This window comes from Acinonyx jubatus, chromosome C2, assembly GCF_027475565.1.
Source record: "Acinonyx jubatus isolate Ajub_Pintada_27869175 chromosome C2, VMU_Ajub_asm_v1.0, whole genome shotgun sequence".
Lineage (NCBI taxonomy): Eukaryota > Metazoa > Chordata > Mammalia > Carnivora > Felidae > Acinonyx > Acinonyx jubatus.
In genome coordinates this window covers 79734128-79756063 of record NC_069384.1, presented here as the reverse complement: position 1 = coordinate 79756063, position 21936 = coordinate 79734128, and the positions used below count along the sequence as shown (strand labels likewise).

Sequence of the window (21936 nt, the reverse complement as noted above, 5' to 3'; positions counted from 1 at the left end):
GTGTGCTCTTGTGAAGCCTGGGAAAAGCCCACTGGTGTCTGGTGTAGAGAGGGAGTGGGCAAAATTATGTTGAGGGAGAGAAAGAGCTGGATTGTGGAAGACTTCACGGACTTAATTTGGTGTAAAAACAATGAGGGCTAATTGCAGACTTTGTCAAAGGGAAACTGGAGAGGAAAACATTATTGATTACACATTTATTAAGCGGCTACTGTATACATGAACTTTGGAGGCCCTGGGAACCCAGTGATGGCCAGGGGCCAGCCGCTGCAGAAGGAGCCCAGCCAGTGCAGGGTGGGGGTGCAGACTTGTTCCCTCCACAACACCCCCACGGACCCCTCAGCTCAGACTCTTTGCCAACACAGAGCTGCAGGGAGGCTTGGCAATCTAGTAGGGTGTGGGCACGCAAGGAAGCACCTTGGGCCACCCCTGGTCCAGCGTTTGTTGAAGACGGTCCCGGTTCATGGGAAGACCCTTCCTAATGACATAATGACGCGCTGGATCCAGCGTGGAGCCATTTCCTCCACTCCTGGAGCATGGCCTCCATCACCTTCCCCCTCCCCATCCACACACCTTCTTTGGAGACGTTACGGTGCGCCTCTCCTGTGTGTGGCACAGAGCCAGACCCTGCCACTGCCTTTCATGGCACAAAAACTACCCCCTCGGCATCATGGCTATTCTCCTCACCCCAGCAGGGAAACTGGCCCCGGGGCGTTAGTGACACCATCAGAGCATTGGAGAGGAGGTAGAACTGAGGCCTGCAGGCACGTGTGGGTTACACTGCCACTCAGGGGCCGTTAGACCCCCTACCCTGCACCCTCCTGCTGTGCCTCAGGGTATGTGGTCAATAACTTTTCCCTGGACTTGTCTTTGAGCTCACGGACAGAGGACATATTGAATAACAAGCTGACTTTAGACCTACATTTTATTACATCAGAAAGCAAATCAACCTTGAACTGTTAGTTTTGGATTTTATACAAAGAGATAATGCTGCCACCCTCTCTCTCTCTCCAATCTCCCAAATTACGTGTGGTCTCTGTTGGTTTATACTTTCTGGGGTAACCGTTTCCTATTCCTTCTTAAATGCGATGCTCCCAAATGGCTTTCGTTGAACGTCACGTTCTCTGTTCCTGTCTCCAAATATACCCTCTGTTAGCGATTTACAGTGAGTGGACATTGTTTTCCAACAGTGATCGAACGGGGGCACGTGGGTGACTCTGTTGGTTAAACATCCAACTCTTGATTTCAGCTCAGGTCACAATCTCACAGTTTGTGAGTTCAAGCCCTACATCGGGCTCTGAGCTGACAGTGAGGACTCCTTGGGATTCTCTCTCTCTCCCTCTCTCTCTGCCCCTCCCAGCTCTCTCTCCCTCTCTCCAAATAAATAAACATTAAAAGATTTAAAAAAAAAAAAAAAGAACAATGATCAAATGACATAGGTTCAATGAGAGCAGTACCGCCTGCCCCCAGGCACTGCTGGCCCTCGTCCTGGCACCCCTAACTGCTGGACACTGCCCTCTCCCGCCTCAGTGATGGTTGTGGGGCACCTAGGGCCACAGTGACTTCTGTGCAGACAGTGGAGGAAGATCTCTTTGCTCTTCTGTGTTACAGGCTGTCAACAGGCATCAAAACAGAAATGCTTGAACTTCCTGAGGTCTTCTGAGGACAGCCTGTCTTCAGTTCTTTCTCATAATAGGGCTTAGATAATGAGTTCAAAGCAGGGCAAGGCAGGAGACAAATCTAAGTAACAGACAATATTTTATTGTTCCCTTTGACCACGGGGGAGGCTTTAGTACCAGGCAGGCCTTCCAGGCCTGGCTCTATTCCAGGGAGGTGGGTTCTGCCCCCGAAGGCCCCCCACCCCCTCTTGCAGATGGTGTCCTGGTGTCTGTCCAGCAGTCTTCAGACACACGGCAACACCGCCTAGGAGGAGGTCAAGGCTCTGGGACCACACAAAACCTCCTAGCTAGCTATGTAGCTCTGTCCCATTTAACTTAAGGGGGGAAGCTCCAACTTTTATGTTTTTTCCAACTTTTAGAAACCACGCGACATTTGTATTGGAAAAGAAAAATCAAAATCATGCATACATACACATATGAAAAATTAAAGCCTGTTGACCAAGCAGCGAACTTTAGTACTTATGCAAATCAAGTTGCAATACAACAGAATGTATATTGGCATTGTCATTCATGATCCATGTTTAACAGAAATAAAGTTTCAAATGCAAATTTTAGGACAGTAAGCTCGAGGAAGAGACTGTGAGATGTTCAAAGGAAAATTACATTTTTCCTTGCATGTTGTCCTTCATCCGTGTTGCCAGGGTATGACTATAGGTAATTTTCTAGGTGCCAACACCTGCTGGACCACTCTAGGCTTCTGGGTGGGGCAACCCACCACTATGGAATGAAATGGGGGGCCCATGGCCACGTGGGGTAGTGGGCAGAGGACAAGATGCAGACCCTGGTGAGAATTCAGCCTCCAACATCTGCCTGCTATGCAAATCCCTACACAGAATTTGCATTTAAAAGACAGAGAGGAGGCACTTAAGGGGATTCCAGATTGAATTTTTTCCTGGTCTATATTTGATCTATTATTTTACTTAAGTATTTTTTTAATGTTTCTTTATTTTGAGAGAAAGAGAGTGTGAGCGGGGGTGGGGAGAGCAGAAAGAGAGGGAGAGAAAGAATCCCAAGCACTGACAGTGCAGAGCCTGATGCAGGGCTTGAACCCACAAACCGTAGGATCATAACCTGAGCTGAAATCAAGAGTTGGATGCTCAACCAACTGAACCACCCAGACGCCCCTTATTTAAGTATTTTTATTTTTATTTCAATAGCCATACTTCTCAATTAAGAATTTCTATATGATGGGGCACCTGGGCAGCTTAGTCAGTTGAGGTCTGACTCTTGATTTCAGCTCAGCTTATGATTCCAGGGTCGTGGGATCAAGCCCTGCATCTGGCTCTGTCCTGAGCGTGGAACCTGCTTAAGATTCTCTCTCTCTCTCTCTCTCTCTCTCTCTGCCCTCTCCCCTGCTCAAGTGCACTCTCCCTCTCTCCAAAACAAAAAAAGTATACAATTTTTTTTAAATTTTAAAAAGAACCCCTATTTATTGATAGTTCACCGTGTACCACCCGAGGTGGAGAATTTGCAAATGTTCTCACTAAATCCTTAGCACATATCTACTAGCCAGGTTTTATTGCCCATATTTCACAGATGAAGAAACTAAGGCATAGCAAGATGAAATCTCTAGTTAGCTCACATAGCTAATAAATAGTCCAGGGGTCAGTTCTGACTCCGAGTGCGGGGCTCCTACTCATGCCAAGCTGCTCCCATTCCTTCCTCCCTACCCATCCCATCCCTCTCCATCTTACTTACCCTTACCTTCCTGCTAATATGCATCCTGACGCTGCCTCAGTCTCCATTACAATCTGAGTCCTGGAGGCTCAATTGTTGCTTAATGTGCTGAATGATGTGGCTGCCTGTTGCACAATCCCAGCATGGAAAGAGAAAAGTGCCCACATTACCTGCCCTGGCCCTGTGATTGGCACCCTCTCTATTTCAAGCTGTCGCCTTCTAATGTTCTAACAAGAACGCCAGAAGCAACGACGTTCCACATCCCTACATGTTTTCTAGAGATCACGTAACAAGTAGTGAAGACATGCTACCAGCTGAGAGCCTTGTTAGATTCAAGACGAATGGAGACTTGGTCCCCTCTTACTGGTCTTCCACTAACTAGCCTCATACATTTTCCCTCTCCACTTTTAAGAAGTCTAATCAAGGCAATCTATGGAGAAGAATGTTCTCTCTGTTTTTTAGTCTCATTGTAACTCCTTTTGAGAGTCCAGGTAAGTCTTTGGAAACCAGGAGAAATCCTCCCGTCCTATGAGTGGCAAGTGGCCTATGTCACTATCTACTAATTCCTGAATTGCCCTTCACCTGTGCATATACAAGTTTGCCTCCACTCAGATCGCTGTGACCCCCCAGTGACAAGATGATTCATCCTATTTCTAACCACTGGTGCCAGACTTGCCTATTCAATAAGATGATGAAGTGGTCTCAAAACTAAGACACCTGAGAAGTACCTGAAGAAAGAGATAACAGAGGTCAGAGAAGGGTAGCATGCTACAACATGGATGTCCCTAAATACCTACAGCCCAACATATAGACCAGAGAATTGACTTAGGCTATGTAGATCTTGAGGGGGAGAATCTGGGTCCATTTGTGAGGTTACAAGGTAGGCAGGTCTTGACTTGATATGAAGGAAAGAGTGATTTAGCAATAGAATGCACTGCCAGCATGGTGGAGAGATTCCTGTATGTAAATGTCTTCAAGTAAACACCACACACACTGGAGGGGGGCCTCTGAGCTGAGTGGGAAGTTGCCCTAATGCCTCTCAGACAGCAATCGTGAATAGGGGCCCAATCTGCGCCAGGCAGGAGGCAGGTCCTAGGGACACAAGATTAAAAATAACATAGACACTGTTGTCCCATGAGACCCTTTCCAATTTGGGGCATTGTGTTCCTGTGGATTTAACGTCAGCTGAGGGCAGGAACCACAGCTTACACTTTTCTTGTGTGTTTATAATAACCAACATAATGCTGTACAGCCAGACCCAATGTGACCATCTGAGGACAATCTTCCTTCTTGTCTGAAAGTGCCACTCACCTTGTTTTGAAGACATCAAAAGTTGATGACAGAGACCAGCAGGACAGATGGATGTGATTTTCTGCATTGACTCTCATGCTCCTGGAAAACATTTAACCAGAAATAATGTAATGACTTACCTTTTATTTACCTTCTAAACCTGAAGTCAAGATAATTTCAACACCCACTGAGTCATCGCTAAAGTCAATAGGTCAAAGTCTCCTCTGCAAAATTGATTTCCAGATATTTTCCACTGACTGAAATTATGTGAATAAATTAATTTATTTATTCTTTTAATTGTTAACCAAGCTCAATACATTTTTCTATTTTTTCACCTTTCTTCAACTATAGCACACAGCCATGTTTTCTATTATTAAGAATGATTTGCTCACTTAAAGGCAATGCACAGCAGTCAACCTTCTCAGCTTTCTTTGGGCCCTCTGGTCTCTTGGTTTGGGGTTAATAGAGAAAAAAATGATTGGGCTAAATCTAGGCTCCATCGCTGTGTGATGTGGTCAAGTGGCAGAACCTCTCTGAGCCTGTAAAGGAGGAAAGATGAGAATAGTAAAGCTCCTGTGGAGTTATGAAGAAAACACAGCGATTTCCACAGAATAAGGAGTCGCTAACACGAGCTCTGGTGGTGACATTTTCCTGAGGAGGAGCTATTCCAGCCTCAGAAAGCCTGATCTCCCCATTCTTTCTTTAACCCTGTGGTGGTTCTAGCTTTTGCGAGACTGGACGTTTGCATGGGTGTCAAGGCCACAGGGAATGGTAAGAACGGTAGGAAGTTTTCCCTCAAACAAAAGATAGTTTCTTTTGTGATCATGAAAAGCTAACCCCAAGGATTACTGTGTTCTTGAGGCAGATTTCACACATAGCATCACCAGCCAGAACGATTAAAGAACTTTCCTTGAAAGAGTAGAAAGATTTCTGTCCTGGGTTTAGATAAGGCCTCTTCTCCAGGGCTGGGACTAAAGTGTGACACAGGAGAGGCCTAGGGTACAACACTGAAGGAGATGCAACCCTGAGGATGAGCGACTCCTTAAATTTTACACCTTCACCCTGGCCCTTGCCCCGCCCTAGTCCAGGATTACTCTTCCCCCATCGATCCCCTCAAATGCAGTTTCTCTTTGGGGTTTAGATCTGCAGATCCAGGTCATGGTTATGGGTGAAGCTTGTGGAACTCTTTCCCCACCCAAAGAAAGGGAGTAATTAATCACCGCTGGTCGCTGTGACTTAATTTTTGCCACGCTGAGTTCAGCCCCACATCTCCCAATTTTAGTGTGTTGGCACTGAGTGCAAAGGGCTTTTTCCAAATTATTTCCAGGGCAACTGGTGCTAAGTTACCTTCACAGAAAACCCGATTGGTCCTTGGAACAAGGGTAGTTTGTATTCCATTGACCAATGTTTTGGATTGGAGAAATAAATTCCAATCTGTCGTCACAAGACAAACATTATGATGATTTTGTATAATAATCTAGAGTTCTTAGCTGATGAGACGTTGCTGGGCCACGTGAGTCAAGGTGAGCTGCTTTACGGCAGATGGTGTCTTCTCATCACTCTACATCCAGGCACCTGACATCACAGATATTGGGTGTTCGATAAACGTTTGTTCCATGCCCATATGAATGAAGAAACACCAGGCTTACCAGAAATTAATACTCGGCCTTCTCTGGGCCAAGGCCCTTTAAGTACCAAAAAAGGGCAGAGCCAGAAATCCAGCCCAGCAATTAAAGCACCAACCCCTGCCACTTCCTCCCTGCGAAAACCAATTGTCCCTCTGCTTGCTGCTGACGTACACTTGTCGTGTTCTGTTTCGTGAGAGAACGGGTTGCTAGCTCTCACCTCAGTTCTCAAAGCGTGACTCGGTATTACACCCCCTTCTAGTTCTATCCTTCCGCTCTGAGGCCTGTGTCTGCTGGTAGGGCCCCGACACAGGCAAACCCCGGCAATTCTGACCCCATGATCCTTCTTCTTGTCTTGGCTCTTGATTGGTAACTATAAATGCAATATCTGCCTTGGAATAGTTCAAATGCATCACTGCCCTGGTGGGGAGCCCTACTAACAACTGCAGAGGACCTGGTGCCATTTTCAGCTGCCATCTTGAGAACCCTGCCATCAGCCACACGGGGGCTCCATCCAGCAAGCTCTGCCCAGCGCCCTGCTGCCATGTCAGGCAGGCTGTTGACCCTCTACTGGCCCTTAGGCTCTCGGGCCCGTTCTCCTCAACCAGCTTTCGCAAACCTCTGATAACCTCAGCACACTCAGACATGGCTTAAATGGAAAGAGTATTGTCTTAGTACAGTGATGTGGGCCTTACAGATAAATGCACAGATAAGTAGTTAAAACAATGAGACAAATGACCAGAAAGTGGGGTAAATGCCCATCCCCAATTGGCATGCAAAAAACTTGGAGCCAGGTGGATGAAACGAACCCAAGATCACTTATAAGTGCATGCACCTGGCATGTGAAAACCTTCCCAAGTTTGAAATTTGTGCCATGAGACACAGTGAATACCTGTAGCCCTCCCTTTGACACCCTTGGCTACAAATTTCTTAGAAAACATACCAAGATATTGTCTATTTTCATTTTCATTTTCATTGTCAGTAGGTAAATGGCAACACTTCTATCTAAGGAAATTGAAAAAAAAATTCAGGGACCATTTTATTTGGCTTGACTCTAAAGTATTTCAGTGTGTAAGCAGTGGGGCGCCTGGGGGGCTCAGTTGGTTGAGCATCCGACTTCGGCTCAGGTCATGATCTCACGGTTCGTGGGTTCGAGCCCCGCATCAAGCTCTGTGCTGACAGCTCAGAGCCCGGAGCCTGTTTCAGATTCTGTGTCTCCCTCTCTCTCTGCCCCTCCCCCACTCGCGCTCTGTCTCCCTCTGTCTCAAAAATAAATAAGCGTGAAAAAAAAATTTAGACTATTTCAGTGTGTATTAGACATATGGAGTAGTTGCGATAAAACCAAAGATACTCATAAAATACGTTTAAAAAGGGTTCTGATGATTTTTCCCATTGCTGAGTTCCTGTAAAAGTCAGCATGGAAACAGTAGCCGAGGAAACAAGACAACACCCGACCTGACCTACCAGTCCAATGGTGGAGATATAAATCGGCATGGTCTTTCTAGTAGGCAATTTGGGCAAAAAAACTGAGAGCTTTAAAATTGTGCAAATTATTTGAACCACTGATTTCACTGGTTAAGAATCCATCCTGCAAAAAGAACTAGAAAGCCAAAGATTCCTAAATAAAATGTTCATTGCAGCTTTCTCTGCGATAGTAATCAACTGAGAACAAAGTAAAAAAATACCCAACAATAAGCGAATGGTTACACTGTGGTACACACGATAGAATCACAGGCACTCATTATGTTTTCTAAGTGTGTTTAATGACGTGGGAATATATTCAAATTGTGATGTTAAATGAAAAAATGAAGATAAAGTTTCATATGCACTATGATCTGTATTATATTATTATATATAAAATAATTACATATAATTCTTGGCATGGAAAAAAAGAGACAAGATGGAAATGCCCCGAAACATTGCCACTGTTAAAAAAGAAAGAAAGAAAAAGAAACAGTGAGCTATGTATCTCTGGATGATGAGATTATGGATGAGTTTTGATAGGATTGATAGGGTGCTAGGTGAGATATTAATTGCTCTTTATTACATGCTTTCTTTTTCTACCATCAGTGAACCGAACCCATCCGTAGTGCTTTCGAAATTGTCACCCATGGAAGATCTAAGAACCAAGATACCAAAAGAAGTGCTCCAAATGCAAGAAAAAATGATCAAACTGAACATTTTTTTTTCTCCCTCCTCCCCACCCTCAGGTTGGGATGAGAGCTGAACCACCCCCGAACAGCATGGAAATCCCAAATCAGAGACCCTGAACCTCACTTCAGGGGTGGGAGTCAGGGAAGGGGTGCATGGGTAGCACAGGGAGACATCACAGCATGGAAGGAGTCTCCTGCCTAGCAGGATGGCACCAGAGCAGTTGGTGGGGCCATGACTGCAGTATCTAGATGGATGGGCTTAAAGGAAGCCTCGGGAAGCCCGCTACACCCTGGGTGGCCTCAATAGCCACATTTTCCAAAGCTTAAAGAAGGGGGTAGTACTTAGCTGAAAAAAGGCCTCTGGTTTAGGAAGGGTCCCAGGGCTGAGACAAAGGGACGCCTGATCACAGGATGCAGGAGGGACATCTTGCTAAGGACGAGATGAGGCCAGCAGGACATTAGCTAGCTCGTGGGTGGACAGGCCAGCTGGCTGTGCCTGAGGACCAGATGAGATGGGTCACCTGGCCGAAGGGGCCAGCGCAGACCCTTACAGCACAGGCAAAGGCGGACGCCTCTCTCTGCCCTTAACTAAAGGGTATTGCCTAAGTCTCCCCCTCCCCACTCAGGCTTCCTTCTAACCCCGGGGGGCCAGAAGCAGCATAAGGGGCAAACCTAAATGGGACTGGGCTGCAACTAAGCAGCCGAGAAATAAGGCCACCTATAACTGACTGGGTTAAATTTCACAAAAGGGGGCTCAGACTCAGAAATTCCAGTGTGTGTGTGGGGGGGGGGGGTGGGGGGGTGGATACATTTAGATTTTATACACTCGAGCTTCTGACATATGAACTACGTACTCACTGCATATATTTTTCTGAGTTCCCAGTTTTTAGTGATGGCCGCATTTTGTATCTTAAAAGATTATTTAAAAAAAAAGCACTGCGCCCACACAGAGGTGCTCATGAGTCAAAGTCCTGAAGGAAATAGGGCAGAAGGTGGATGAAAGGTCACCCTTGGTCCTGAGGATCAACTTGCCAGATGACCAGAGCTTGTGTTGTGTCTCTAAGAGCCAGGACGCCGCTCTCGGAGAGAACGTGGAGTCCCGACCACAGCTTCTGAGCGTTTGTCATGAAGATTCTACAGGATGGTGTGAGCACTTGGGAGGGAGTGTGCCAACAGTCCTTACGGTTGCCTTCTTGGCCATGTCATATATCCCCCTTACTTACCTCCAAGCTCCCAGAAAATTGATATGGATAAGCTTCCTTGTAGAAGGTCTCCTTCTTTTTTTTTCTCCCCCAAGAAAATGAAGTGTTGTTCTCTGAAACACTACTCAGACAACTGGGTAAATCTGTCTACCACATAATGGTGACCTCTAAATATGTGAAGAACAGGTAGGTCTTCATGTTAGGGCTTCTTTGCTCCAGGCTAAACCCAGCCAGGTCTCTCTGTGATATTTTCCAAGCCTCTCACTGCCGTGCCCACCCTCCACTGGGATTGGCAAGGGCCACTTACGAGCAGGGCCTGGAACCCACACTGTGGCCCTGGGCTCTGGCCGTCAGGACCTTAATTCGGCTAAGGCTGTGAAGGGCATCATGGAAGTGTTTGTATTCTTAGCTGCCCCCAAAGCAGCTCAGCCTGCAGCGTGGGACTCAAGCCCAGAGCTTGGCCAAGGGAGTTTCTGTTAGACGAGGGCTCCCCTCCGCGCACTTGTGAACTGGCCGAGGCGCCAGTGGCATCCAGCTACCCAGGGCCCAGGCCATGCGTTCTGAAAGGGCAGCCCACCCCGCCCTGCTGCAGGCAACCCTCCTCTCACCCCTGTTCCACACTTCAGGCAGAAATCTTTCCCTTCCTCCCTTCTTTTCTTCAAGGACCTTACCCAAGTTCTCAGCATCTCCCAAAGCTCTCCCTGCTCACTCTGGATCACCTGTATCTTTGCTACATCTGTGGGCCTCGTTCTCCCTCCAGGAGGAGATAAGTCTCTTTCATATTAGACGACTTTATCACTTTGCTGCCGGGCCCTACTTTCCCCTCACGGGCCCCATGCCGTGCTCAGATCTCAGTAGAGGGCACTTCCTCTGCTGAACCCACAGTACTCCAGGGCTGGCTGTGCCGGCCCCCCCTCACCTTGCCTTGGTGCACACCTCCTCCCCTCTGTGTTCCAAGCTGACTCCGGAGCATCTCCCCACCCCCTTCCACCTGCCCCCAGCAGCATTGACTTTGGCAGATTTCTTGGGGACCAGAGATGTCCTAACCTGTTTGCTTTTCCGGGGCTGATGTTTGCAAGGGTTTACTTGGAACCAGAACAGAAATCATCCCACGTCCTTATGCAATTCCCCCGGCAGGTTCTGACAGATAAATAAAGCCTTTGGACCTCCATTGGTCTACTTTTCAGAGAAGAGCCCCTGGGTTGGTCCTGAGGCTTCCAGCCATCTGCCCACCTGCTAGGGTCCCTCTGGAGCAGCCATGAAGTCCCTCGCCCTGCTCCTTTGCCTTGCTCAGCTCTGGGGCTGCCATGCCGCCCCGCATATACCAGGTCTGGTTTATAGGGAACTGGACTGTGATGACCCAGAAACAGAGCAAGCAGCCCTGGTGGCCGTGGACTACATAAATAACCACGTTCTTCAGGGCTACAAGCACACCTTGAACCAGATTGACAAAGTGAAGGTGTGGCCTCGGGTAAGTGAGCCTTCTGTGTCTGAGCCGAAAGAACCCATGTGTGGAGCTCAGCTGGGTGTCTCAAAGATCACATCTCCCAACACAATTAAACTGCAGAGGGTCAAACTCTCTGATTTCTTCTCAGGAGTGAGGGAGGGGGCAAGTGGGGGAGTGAGACATTCTGAGCTGTGGTCATGGGTCTCAGAGGGTGCTGGATGGGGGTGAGGAGGTGTGTGGGACAAGAAGGGCTTCGAGGAATATTTTGAACAGCACAGGTAGAAAGTGCGGCTTGCTAGAAAACTCTATGCACAAGATGCAGGATTCTGGCCGATTGGAAATCACTTCTCTTTCTTTGCTTCCATTTCTCTGGATGAAGACTGAGAATGAATGAAACTAGCATTTGACAGCCATCTACTGTGCGCCAGGCCCCTTCCCACACACGATCTCCTTACTCCCTCCCAGCCCCCAGTCCTGTGTGGTAGGTATTGTCCTTGTCTTACATGAGAGAAGCCCGAGCCTCTGACATTAGGGCATTTTGTTGTTGTTCAGGATCATATAACTTGTAAACATTGGGCTGGGATTTGATTCTGAACCCATGTTCCTTCCTCTACACGAGTTACCTCCCAAAGAGAGGTGCCCACCTCTCAGAAAGAAATCTTGGCATGAATGGCGTTTACCTCTTCACAAGCTAGACAAGTAATCGATGCAGTCTGAAGCCAGTGACAATAAAGATTAAGCTGGAAAATATGGCTTGTGGAACAGTCGAGAGATTTGGGGCAATGGGGAAAAGGTATATGTCTACTGCCTATTTTGAATTAGATTTTATATCTGATGAAGGGTGATTCTTGCAGCAAACAATTGAATACAAGCCTTTCACGGGCAGGAACCAGTGTCACGTGCCATGAGAGATATTAAGCTGAACCATAAGAAATTTCTACTTTTGTATATTAAAACCAGTCAAATATTGGCATTTTAATGGTTCAACCTAACATAAAAGTGAGAAAGTTTTTCTTTGGAGCTCAAACTCGAAGATATGTACAAGATATTTACAACCCAAAGGAGGGAATAAGGTACAAGATATTTACAACCCAAGATATTTACAAGGTATTTACAACCTACAAGATATTTACAACCCAAAGGAGGGAATAAGGTAAGTATCTGGATGTCGGTACTAACCTCTATCTCACGGTGGGACAAATATTAGACATCAGGATGGATTTTAGGAGGGCTGCAACTGTACTGACGCCCAGTGGTGGTTCAGAGGAAACACCCACGAGGTCAGGGGAAATAACACACAACATAAGCATTTGAGGGAAAAGTAAGGAAGGGAGGTTGCAATCTTCACTAAAGGCAGAGCTTGACAGGTGCTTTCCTAGAGAAACCCAGGAGTACCTGCTTCTATTTCTGCAGCTGTGAGTGTCTTCAGGACGTTTAATTTGGGCACATCTGCACATCATAAAACACAGCTTCTCCTTGGCAAAGAGATCCCTAGGTTTCGGGTAGTAGCGAGTCAGGCAGAACTAAATGAGAGGCAATCAGAGCTGGGCTAAAAGAAAAAAAAACATACTTGTATATGCTGGACTTTCCAGCCTTTGCAGAAAGGATACAGAAACATGAACTGGCAAGAATAACCACAAGGAGTTTCAGGGCTCCCCTATCTGCCTTCCTTGCTATTCCTTCTAGACGGTACCAGCAACTCACAGCTTCCGCAGTCTCAGAGGGAGGCTCGCGCTTCCCCTTCGTCTCCAGCAGGGGGCAGTAGAGGGCAGCAACTAGGCAAACCCAATGACAAACCGCCAAGGACAATTTTTCCTTTAGGAAGGAAAAGAAAATGGAGAAGGAGGGAAATTAGATGATGAGAGGGAAAGCAGAAAGAAGCAGAGGGAGGGATGGAGCAGATACAGGAGAGACCATTAAGGTAAGATATTATCCTACACCACCTTACTTTGCCACTTGATTGAGAAAAAATGAAAGCTGATTTTTTTCAAAGCGCCGATCGAAGCGTGAAATTTTCAAAGCGAAGTATCAGTGCTCACGTTAGCTTCCAAGTAGAGCTCAGGGTGATGACTGTGGTTCCATCAACCCGTCCAAGGCCACGGTCGCTTCTTCCTTGCAAACACCGTCTGAGCTCGCACAGCCGACAGAAGTAGACCTGAGAAGCCCTGGTCCCTGTCCTGCCCACAGGCCAGGTCAGAGCTCGGTGGAGGTGCAGACTAACAGTAGCAATGACCTGTCCCTCGCCTCTCCAACAGGCGTTACTTCCAGCCCGCTGGGTGCTCACGTTCTCGCCCGCGCAACGGGATCAGGCCGCTCACTGCTTCATTCTGTGTCTCCACAGCGGCCAATTGGGGAGGTGTTTGAGCTCGAAATAGACACGCTGGAAACCACGTGCTACATACGGGACCCCACCCCCGTGGCAAACTGCACCGTGAGACAACTGATGGAGCATGTGAGTGCCCCGTTTAGAGTGACTGCAGGTGGTGCCCCAGCCAGGTCCCTGGTGGTTCTGCAAAGTGCAGGCCCCGTGTTGCCCAGCTCCCCAGCCTGCCTTCATGGCTAGCCAGCGTGCAGTCGCTAAAATTACCATTGGATGCTGCCTTCCCTGGGGCTGAGTCTTACCACAGTTGAGCCCTCTTGTTGTAGCCCTTCCCCCACACCAGTGAACACCGTATGTCAGTGTCACCGGGTCAAGGTGATTTCATGAGGCTCATCTTTGACAACCACGTCTGAGGGAGCGCCCCACACCCCAGCCCCGGGATCCCAGTGGAAAATGAAAGGCCAGCCCTCCTTCTGAGGCTTCACTGTGGGTTTATTTCTCCAGGCTGTGGAAGGGGACTGTGATTTCCAGGTGCTGAAACAGGATGGCCAGTTTACCGTGTTGTTTGCAAAATGTGATTCCAGTCCAGGTAGAGATGATGATGATGATTATTGTTCTTATTTTTACCTTGTGGAGTGAGGAAGGGACCTGCGTGGTTTTCAGTGTAACTAGTTTGAGCTACCTTGTTGGTGAGGAAACGAAGGGGCCAAATCTCCTGGGATCTGGAATTGTAAAACTGTTTTTTTAAGGAGCTGTTGTCACTGGAGGTGGAAATTGCCCCTTGGCGAGAGGGGCTCCTGCCGAAATGTCAGCATGACAGGAGCCACCTGAAGGTTTAGTAAGAAGCAGAGAAAACACCTGAAGCCATTTGGAGCATGTCCTAGGCCTTGCAAAATAAGCAGAGCTGGGGTGAACGCTGTGGAGAATTACAACCCAGATTCGATTTCTCTCTGGGCGTAGACTCTGCGGAGGACGTGCTCAAGGTGTGCCCACAGTGCCCCCTGCTGGCCCCGCTGAACGACACCAAGGTAGTGCACGCAGTAGAGGTTGCCCTGACCGCGTTCAACACTCAGAGCAATGGCTCCTATTTTCAGCTTGTGGAAGTCTCCCGGGCTCAACTTGTGGTAAGACTGAGGCCCTCGGACAGACGGGGCGGGTTGGTGGCACTTGGGGAATGTAGGTGGTGAAACAGCGGGGAGGGACGGAGCAGGTGCAGAGGCAGTGACAGGAAGGCAAGGTGGGTGGTGAGAAAAAGGGAAGAAAGTATCCTTAGGAGTATGAGCGATATGAGGACGCCGGGTGTCCCGCGGACCCAAAGAACCCTCGGTACGTCACCCCTGCTGAGTCACTCTGACAGCCGCTGTCTGCCCTGGCTTCCTCAGTACTAGCTATAACACCAGGGCTCGCTGTGCAGCGAGTGGGAGTTTCGACATTATCCAGAAGCGCTCGCTCTAAATTCCCAGGGCGCCACGTCTTTATCACGCCTCGCCACGCATCAGCCACGGCCCTCTCCTAGTTGAGGCTTAGAAAGGTGGGCATGCAGTGGCAGGATCCCACAATGCCCTTTGAATCACTGAAACACACCGAACCGCACAGTGGACCGCTCAGCACACCGGGGCGCCACAGAATTCTGGTATTTGAGAAATGTGGCCTCCCGGCTGCCAGCGGCGGCATCCTTGGCAATACATGACAGGTATAGGTGGGGCGGCTAATTAACCGGGATCTGTGGTTCTCCCAACACCCCCACCCCAGACTACACCAAATAGCGTTATTTTATCAGTGTGAGCGTCCCACGGTAACCGCCCTGGGTAAGCCACCGGGGCCATGTTTCCCGGCCACGCGGTGGGGTCCACGCCAATGTTGTTCCCGGGAGTGTGCAACCACACAGCCCCGGCTGCTTCCCTCCGGCCTCTCCTTCCCTGCCTTTTCTGGTTGAGTCACGTGGCCTCACATGCATTTTCATTTGTTCCCATCAGCCTCTTCCGCCTTCCACGTACGTGGAGTTTGCGGTGGCTGCCACTGACTGTGTTGCTGCAGAGGTCACGGATCCAGCTAAGTGCAACCTGCTGGCAGAAAAGGTGAGCAGGCCGGGGGCCCGGGGATGGCTGAACTGGTTGTAGCACAGAGGATCCTGGGAGCAATTGGTGTTGGGGGGCTGGGGAGAAAGAGGTCACAGTGAAGAACACCCGCTCCCTGGGGGGCTGGGTCATGCCAGGCCCTCCTCTGTAACGTGGCCTTCCCCCTCACGAGCTGTCACCAAGTCATCTCACCCACTGGAGGTCCCTGGAGGTAGGAGAAAGGCAGAGGCTGTTTCCTAATGAGGCTGGGTCATGCCCGGCTGCCAGGAGTGTGTTGTAGCTTTTCTAGATACACCTCTGATATGAAACCTTTCAAGTCCACAGTGCGGTAATGTCCACGTCTAGGAGTTTATCCTAAAGAGATCACCAGAGATGTTCGCCAGGAATAGACCTAATAAGATGATTCATCACGGATTCAAAATGACCCCCAAAAGACTCAAATGTCCAACAGGAGGGGATCATGGAACAACATGTAAAATAGAAAATTATACTGATCTTAAAAAAATACGTTTTAAAAGAATAATGAATGATAGAAGAAAATGTTATTATAGTGAGTGAAAAACGGGAGACAAAATGGCGTAGTCACAATGATCCTAATTTTTTTAAGTTTATTTATTTATTTTGAGAGAGAAAGAGAGAGAGTGGAGGAAGGACAGAGAGAGAGAGAGAGGGAGAGAGAATCCCAAGCGTTGACTGTGCAGGGCCTGACGCAGGGCTCAGTCCCAACGAACTGTGAGATCATGACCTGGGCGGAAATCAAGAGTCAGATGCTTAACCGACCGAGCCATTCAGGCACTTCAAAATGATCCTAATTTTTAAGTGATTTTTAAATATATTTAAAAATAAGAAGGGAATACATATATATTAACACAAGTTCTCCTGGGTCACCACTCCTTCTGGGATTACGGGTGATCTCTTACAATCTCAGAGCATACCTGTATTTCCAACCTTCTGCTTAGAGTTACATACTGCCTATCTTCTAGAGACAGAAACTAGAATACTTCAGGGGAAAAAATGTTAAAGGATTAAGCATTTAGTTTTTTCCCCTCTGACTTGTTGGAGTGTCAGTGAAGAAACTTGGGGGGGGAGAAAATCCGCTTTTTAAACCAGTTCCAATAGCTTCTCTCTTTCTGTGGGCAGCAATATGGCTTCTGTAAGGCAACACTCACTGAGAAGGTGGGTGGGGAAGATGTTGCAGTGACCTGCACCATGTTCCAGACACAGGTAAGGGCATCATGGATATACCTGCCCTCATCTTCAGAATACAGTGATGCCTTAACGGTTACGCAGTGTGTTAGTAATTACAGGGCATTTGCTGCCCTGCCCTTCTGAGCCCCACAGTATAAGTAGCTATGGGGTATATGTAATCATCAACAAATGAAAGCATGTTTTAGCCACGCCTCCCCCTCCCAGGAGCTAGCGGCTGCAGGGTAGAGCCCATCCTAGGGAGCGGTTGACAAGTGAGCCTTTCTATTTGCAGGGGGTGGGGGTGGTATTCTGAGCGGCACAGAACAGGTGGCCAGATATGCCTGGAAGCTCCCAGTGGCTGCAGGTGTAGATGATAAGGAGGGGGACACCGCTGGGAAAAGCTATAAGGCAGGATGCTTTTGCTTGTGGGGTGGATGTGTGAGTCCACTGATCCCAAGATAATTGGTGAGAAAGGGGCTACCAGAGGCCAGTTACCCCTCCCTTGCGGCTCTGATGACAATCCTTTGCACCTAGGTAGTTCTTTTTTTTTTTTTTTTGCCAGATTCCTTGCAAATGAAAATTATTACTTTGAGAGAATTGGGTGGGATTCCATCCAGAAGCGTGGGGGGCCTTGCTTGGGAGGAGAAAGGTAGCTAACATGTAGAAATGGTCCTCTCTCCAGCCTGTGCTCCCGCAACCCCAGCCAGATGGCACTGAAGCGTCCCCCGTGGCAGACTCAGCTGTAACTGCACCTCCTCCGGCTGACCTGCCTGCAGCTGCCCTGGTGGTGGGACCTGTGGTGGTGGCAGCCCCCCAGGCACCCCTGCCGGGACACCGGGCCCACTACGACTTGCGCCATGCCTTCATGGGTGTGGCCTCAGTGGAGTCGGCCTCAGGAGAAGCAGTCCACGTGGGCAAAGTACCCAATGTGGCGCAGCCTAGCGTTCCTGTCGCTGCTGGTCCAGTGGTCCGTCCTTGCCCAGGGAGAATCAGACACTTCAAGATCTAGATGTCAGAGATGAAAAGATTTGGCCCAGGAACATAGCCACCATTATTGTCCAAGTCTGGGTATGGGTGGGGCCTCGTTTGCTATCAAAGCAGGTGCTACACTGGTCTAGATGAATATCAAGTCTTCAATCCCAACTCCTCTTCATTTTTCAGAGGATGGAAGCGGGGGCGGGGGGAGGGGGGGTGGCAGTTCTGTGTCATGGAAGGTATAAGGCTGGCAACTTGATCGTCATTGTTTTGACGCTCGGCCGCTACCATTGTGTTCTCTGCCTTCCTTGACCTCACAAAAATGATTGGAACTGTGACTTTGAGAGGTGCTCTTGTCAGCCTAATATTAGCTTATAAATAAAAGTGACTGAAGGACCTTCCTTATTAGAGAAGGTTCTAAGCTGAAATGTGGTCATGATTATTGCCTTTTCCCTCCAGGCTCACATGTGTGGTCTGTCTTCAAAACAAACACATCACGAATGTCCCTAAGCAAAATCAAAATGAAAACAGAAATAAAATGGAACAAAAATCAGCCGTATTACTATGCGCAAGAAAAATGATGAGACCAGGATCTGCTCACAGGTCATAGAACATGCTCATTTCCTTATGAGAAAATCATTCTTTTCATTTCATAAGAGTCATAAAATGTTGCTAAAGGAGGACCCAGGGCCTGAACTTTGTACAAACCAACTATTGGTTTTCCCTAATATCCAGGTAAGGGGTGATCTGCAATTAACACAGGAGCCTCACTTTAAACATATCTCTTCATTATTATTATTTTTTTTTTTTGAGAGAGAGAGAGAGAAGGAGAAAGCACACACAAGCAGGGGAAGGACAGGGAGAGAGAGACACAAGCACACAAGCACACACAAGCAGGAGGAAGGACAGGGAGAGAGAGAATCTTAAGCAGGCTCCATGCTGAGCACAGAGCTTGACATGAGGCTCAATCTCATGACTGTGAGATCATGACCTGACCCGAAATCAAGAGTCAGACGCTTAACCAACTGAGCCACCCAGGCTCCCCTATCTCTTCATTTATGTTTAAAATAACTGTTGATGGTACTACATCCACTTCATTCTGTGATAGAGGACTGGTCTTTCGAGCCAATCCATTCTAAGACTTCAAGTTAAAGCTCTGGTTTATAGTATGAATACAGGAGGGATACCTGGACAGGTAAATCCAGTGAATGTTTGTAGATACTATCCAAGTGCTCAGATTACATAAAGGAATTAACAGTGCGTATAATAGAATGGTGTCTAGACAATTTCAATGTTTTGTCTACCACCATTAGGTGGTTCTGTGCCACCTAAATAATAGGCCCATCCAGACAGAATTTTAAAGGGGAGATTATACTTCAATAAAAGGTGCTAAGGACAAAAAAACAAACAGTTGAGTTGCTTCCCTTGAACCAGGAGACTGGATCAAGGGCTGATACCATACTACTCTTGCCTAGAGGTTTTGCCAATATTCCAGTAACCAGAATGAATGGCCAGGAAGGCAGGAAAACCACTACGTATTTCAGAAGCCTGGGAAGATGAGGAAGGTATGGTCAACTGGGCTGAATGCTGCAGAAAGAGCAACAAGAATGAGGACTGAGAAAAATCCACAGGTTAGTTGATGATTTGGAGGTCATGGTGACCCCTGGCAGATGTGGTTTCATTAGGAGGATGAGTGTCAAAGCCTGCCTGCAGAAGGTTGACTGGTGGGATATGATCAGGAAATAGAGGGGCACGTGCATTCTCCTCTTTCAAGCAGTTTGATGGTGAAGAGTGGGAGAGATAGGATGTAATCCAAAAATATAACCGGGTCGAGGGAAGATTTCCTTTTCAGGAATGAGGATTTTTAAGCATATTTAGGGCACACTATGGGAAGACAGGGAAGAAGAAAGACAGAGGAGATGATGGGGCAGGGTGCCAGGAGAGAGATTTGGGAACAGGAGGGTTTGAACAAGTCTGCCAAGGAGTCTGGTCCTTCCTTAAGGGAGCTTGCAAGAGGATCCTGAAAAGGCACCTTTCACTCAGTACCAAAAGAGACTCATGCGCTTTCCACCCTTGCTACACAGGTATTGCTCTGAGGGAGCACACGGAGAACTAGTGTTTTCCAGGGCAGGTGGTTGATACCCAACCCAGCATAAGTGAAAGGGGAATGTTACTGCGCTGGGTGCTAGGAATTCAGATGGATGAGTCCTACCTAAGGCACGGCCGGGTCCAGTGGTTCAGAAGATACCATCTCTCCCCCGCCTCCATGACACTTTCAGTCATAGCTGGGATGGCCCCTGTCAGCCTCACATCTACAACAGCATCAGTGCCTAAGCCTGAAGAGAGAGGGCTAAAGGAGGAACTCTTCGGGGGAATAGTAGGCACAAAGGCCTAGAGGCAGGAAATAGGTCGATGTGGCCCTGGATGAGAAAGGAGGCTGGACTGAAGCAGTTAAGAGGAGGAAGAGGGCTTTAGAAGATGAGGGTGAAGAAGTGGATGGGGCCAGATCATGAACAGCTTTGAAGTCCCCAGAAGGAGTTGGGGTGTTGTTGTCAGTGCAATGGGAAACCACTTAAGGTTTGAAGTAAGGCAGTGACATAATCTGATTTATGTTAAAAGATCCCCCAGGCTCTGTGGACCTCAACCCAGAGATGGGTGAGGTGGAGCTGAGGGGTGTCACCTTTCCCCCAGAGGGACATTTGGAAGTCAATGGAGGCATTCACCTGGGGTGCTACCTGACAGAGGCCAAGGATGCTACACATTCTGAAATGGACAGGTCAACCCCAATAATGAATCATGTTGTGAGATGCTGTAGGGAAAAATAGATCTTAGCTGGGACAGAGCAGCCACAGGATAGGGAAGGACTAGAGCTTTCCAGGGCAGAAATAAGTGTGTACCTTAATGTAAGGTGGTGGACAGGAGAAGTAAAACTAGGATATAATTTTCAGGTAGAAATCCTTGGAGCGCCTCATGGATTTGATGTGGGGGTAAGAAAGGGGGCGTGTGAAAGATAACTCCTGGATCTGTGGCTTTGCAAACTGGGTAGATGGTGGTGCCATTCACTGAGGCAGAGGGAACTGGTTCATTTCATGTGAGTTACCTCCTCTCTGTGCTTTCCTCTCTGTCTTGAAATTGTGCCCTTGATTTCTCTATGTCAGGCTAATAATGCCTCAGTCTCGTGGCTCTCAAGGAAGCAGTGAATCTGACAGACCTGAGTGACCTGGGCCAAGCTGCCTTACCTTTCACCCATCATTGTCCTCGTCCTACAACCAGGTATATACAGCAGCCTGGCAGGGTGCTAGGATTCAATGAGATGCTAGAAGTATATGCTTAGACCCTTCTTGACATGTTCTAGGTTCTCAGTAAGTGTCCTCCCTCTCTGCTTCCTCTTGCCCGTCCTCTGAATTTGGTGGCTTCAGAAGACTATGTTCTTGACCTTCTCTTAAATGTGTACTCTCCCCTTGGCAAGTCTCATGATTTTAAACTCTCAGTCTTGCATAGGTAACATCTCACTTTACAGCTCCAGTACAGGTCTCTTTTTTGAATTCCAACATTGCACTTCCAAATGTCTCCAGGATTTCCTCACTTGAATTTATCAGGAACAATTTCCTATGTGATTTATTTTATCTAACAGATGCATACCTGAAGATTCAGCGTTACTGAAAACGTGCATATTCCAGAAAAAATTTCTTCACAAAAATAAACATACTTTAGAGAGGATGAGTTATGGAGCTGTTAAGTCTCCTGCCCTGATAGCACATTTCTTGCATGAATGATGCTGTCTATAGTCTCTCTTTATATATCATCTTTAATATGTTGCAGAGTGCTCACTTCTAAATTAATAGCACTACATGTGTCTCCCTTCCTTGCCTTCTTGGTGGCTTTTTAATCACATCTAACTCATGTTCCAAGGTTATTGAATTTCAGGTATACTTTTCAGTACTGTGCCACTACCACCAATTGACAATATTTGGCGAGGGTTAGGATGATAGTAAGATTGAGAGCCATAATAATGGCAAACATTAGAATAATTGACTAGCAGTCATCAAAATCACCCATCAAGGTATTGAGGAGGGCACCTTTTGGGATGAGCACTGGGTGTTGTATGGAAACCAATTTGACAATAAATTTCATATATTGAAAAAAAATCACCCATCAAAATTTTGCTGCTCATGAAAAAAAGGGTGCATCCCATGATATTGACAAAGGGTGCTAGGTATCTCTTCCATGGGGCAGTCATAGGGCAATGTCATAAACAAGGTTTACCGGTACTTACTGTAAAAATACTCAATCTTTGGCTAATTT

General features: G+C 47.6%; 1 protein-coding gene and 1 long non-coding RNA gene across 2 annotated transcripts; one reads left to right on the top strand and one right to left on the bottom strand.

Moving 5' to 3' along the window:
• Positions 1 to 13887, bottom strand: LOC106968037 (uncharacterized). The gene is made up of 6 exons (XR_008297769.1): positions 13019 to 13887; positions 12706 to 12885; positions 10295 to 12619; positions 5991 to 6218; positions 5036 to 5182; positions 1 to 4745 (listed from the first exon to the last, which is right to left on the bottom strand). It is a non-coding gene; the product is annotated as an uncharacterized LOC106968037 (long non-coding RNA).
• Positions 10792 to 18059, top strand: AHSG (alpha 2-HS glycoprotein). The gene is made up of 7 exons (XM_015064335.3): positions 10792 to 11094; positions 13412 to 13522; positions 13895 to 13979; positions 14351 to 14514; positions 15367 to 15468; positions 16609 to 16692; positions 17339 to 18059. Exons 1-7 carry the CDS (start codon positions 10882 to 10884, stop codon positions 17663 to 17665), a joined length of 1086 nt encoding a protein of 361 aa, XP_014919821.2. The 5' UTR covers positions 10792 to 10881; the 3' UTR covers positions 17666 to 18059.
• The last annotated feature ends 3877 nt before the right edge of the window (positions 18060 to 21936 follow it).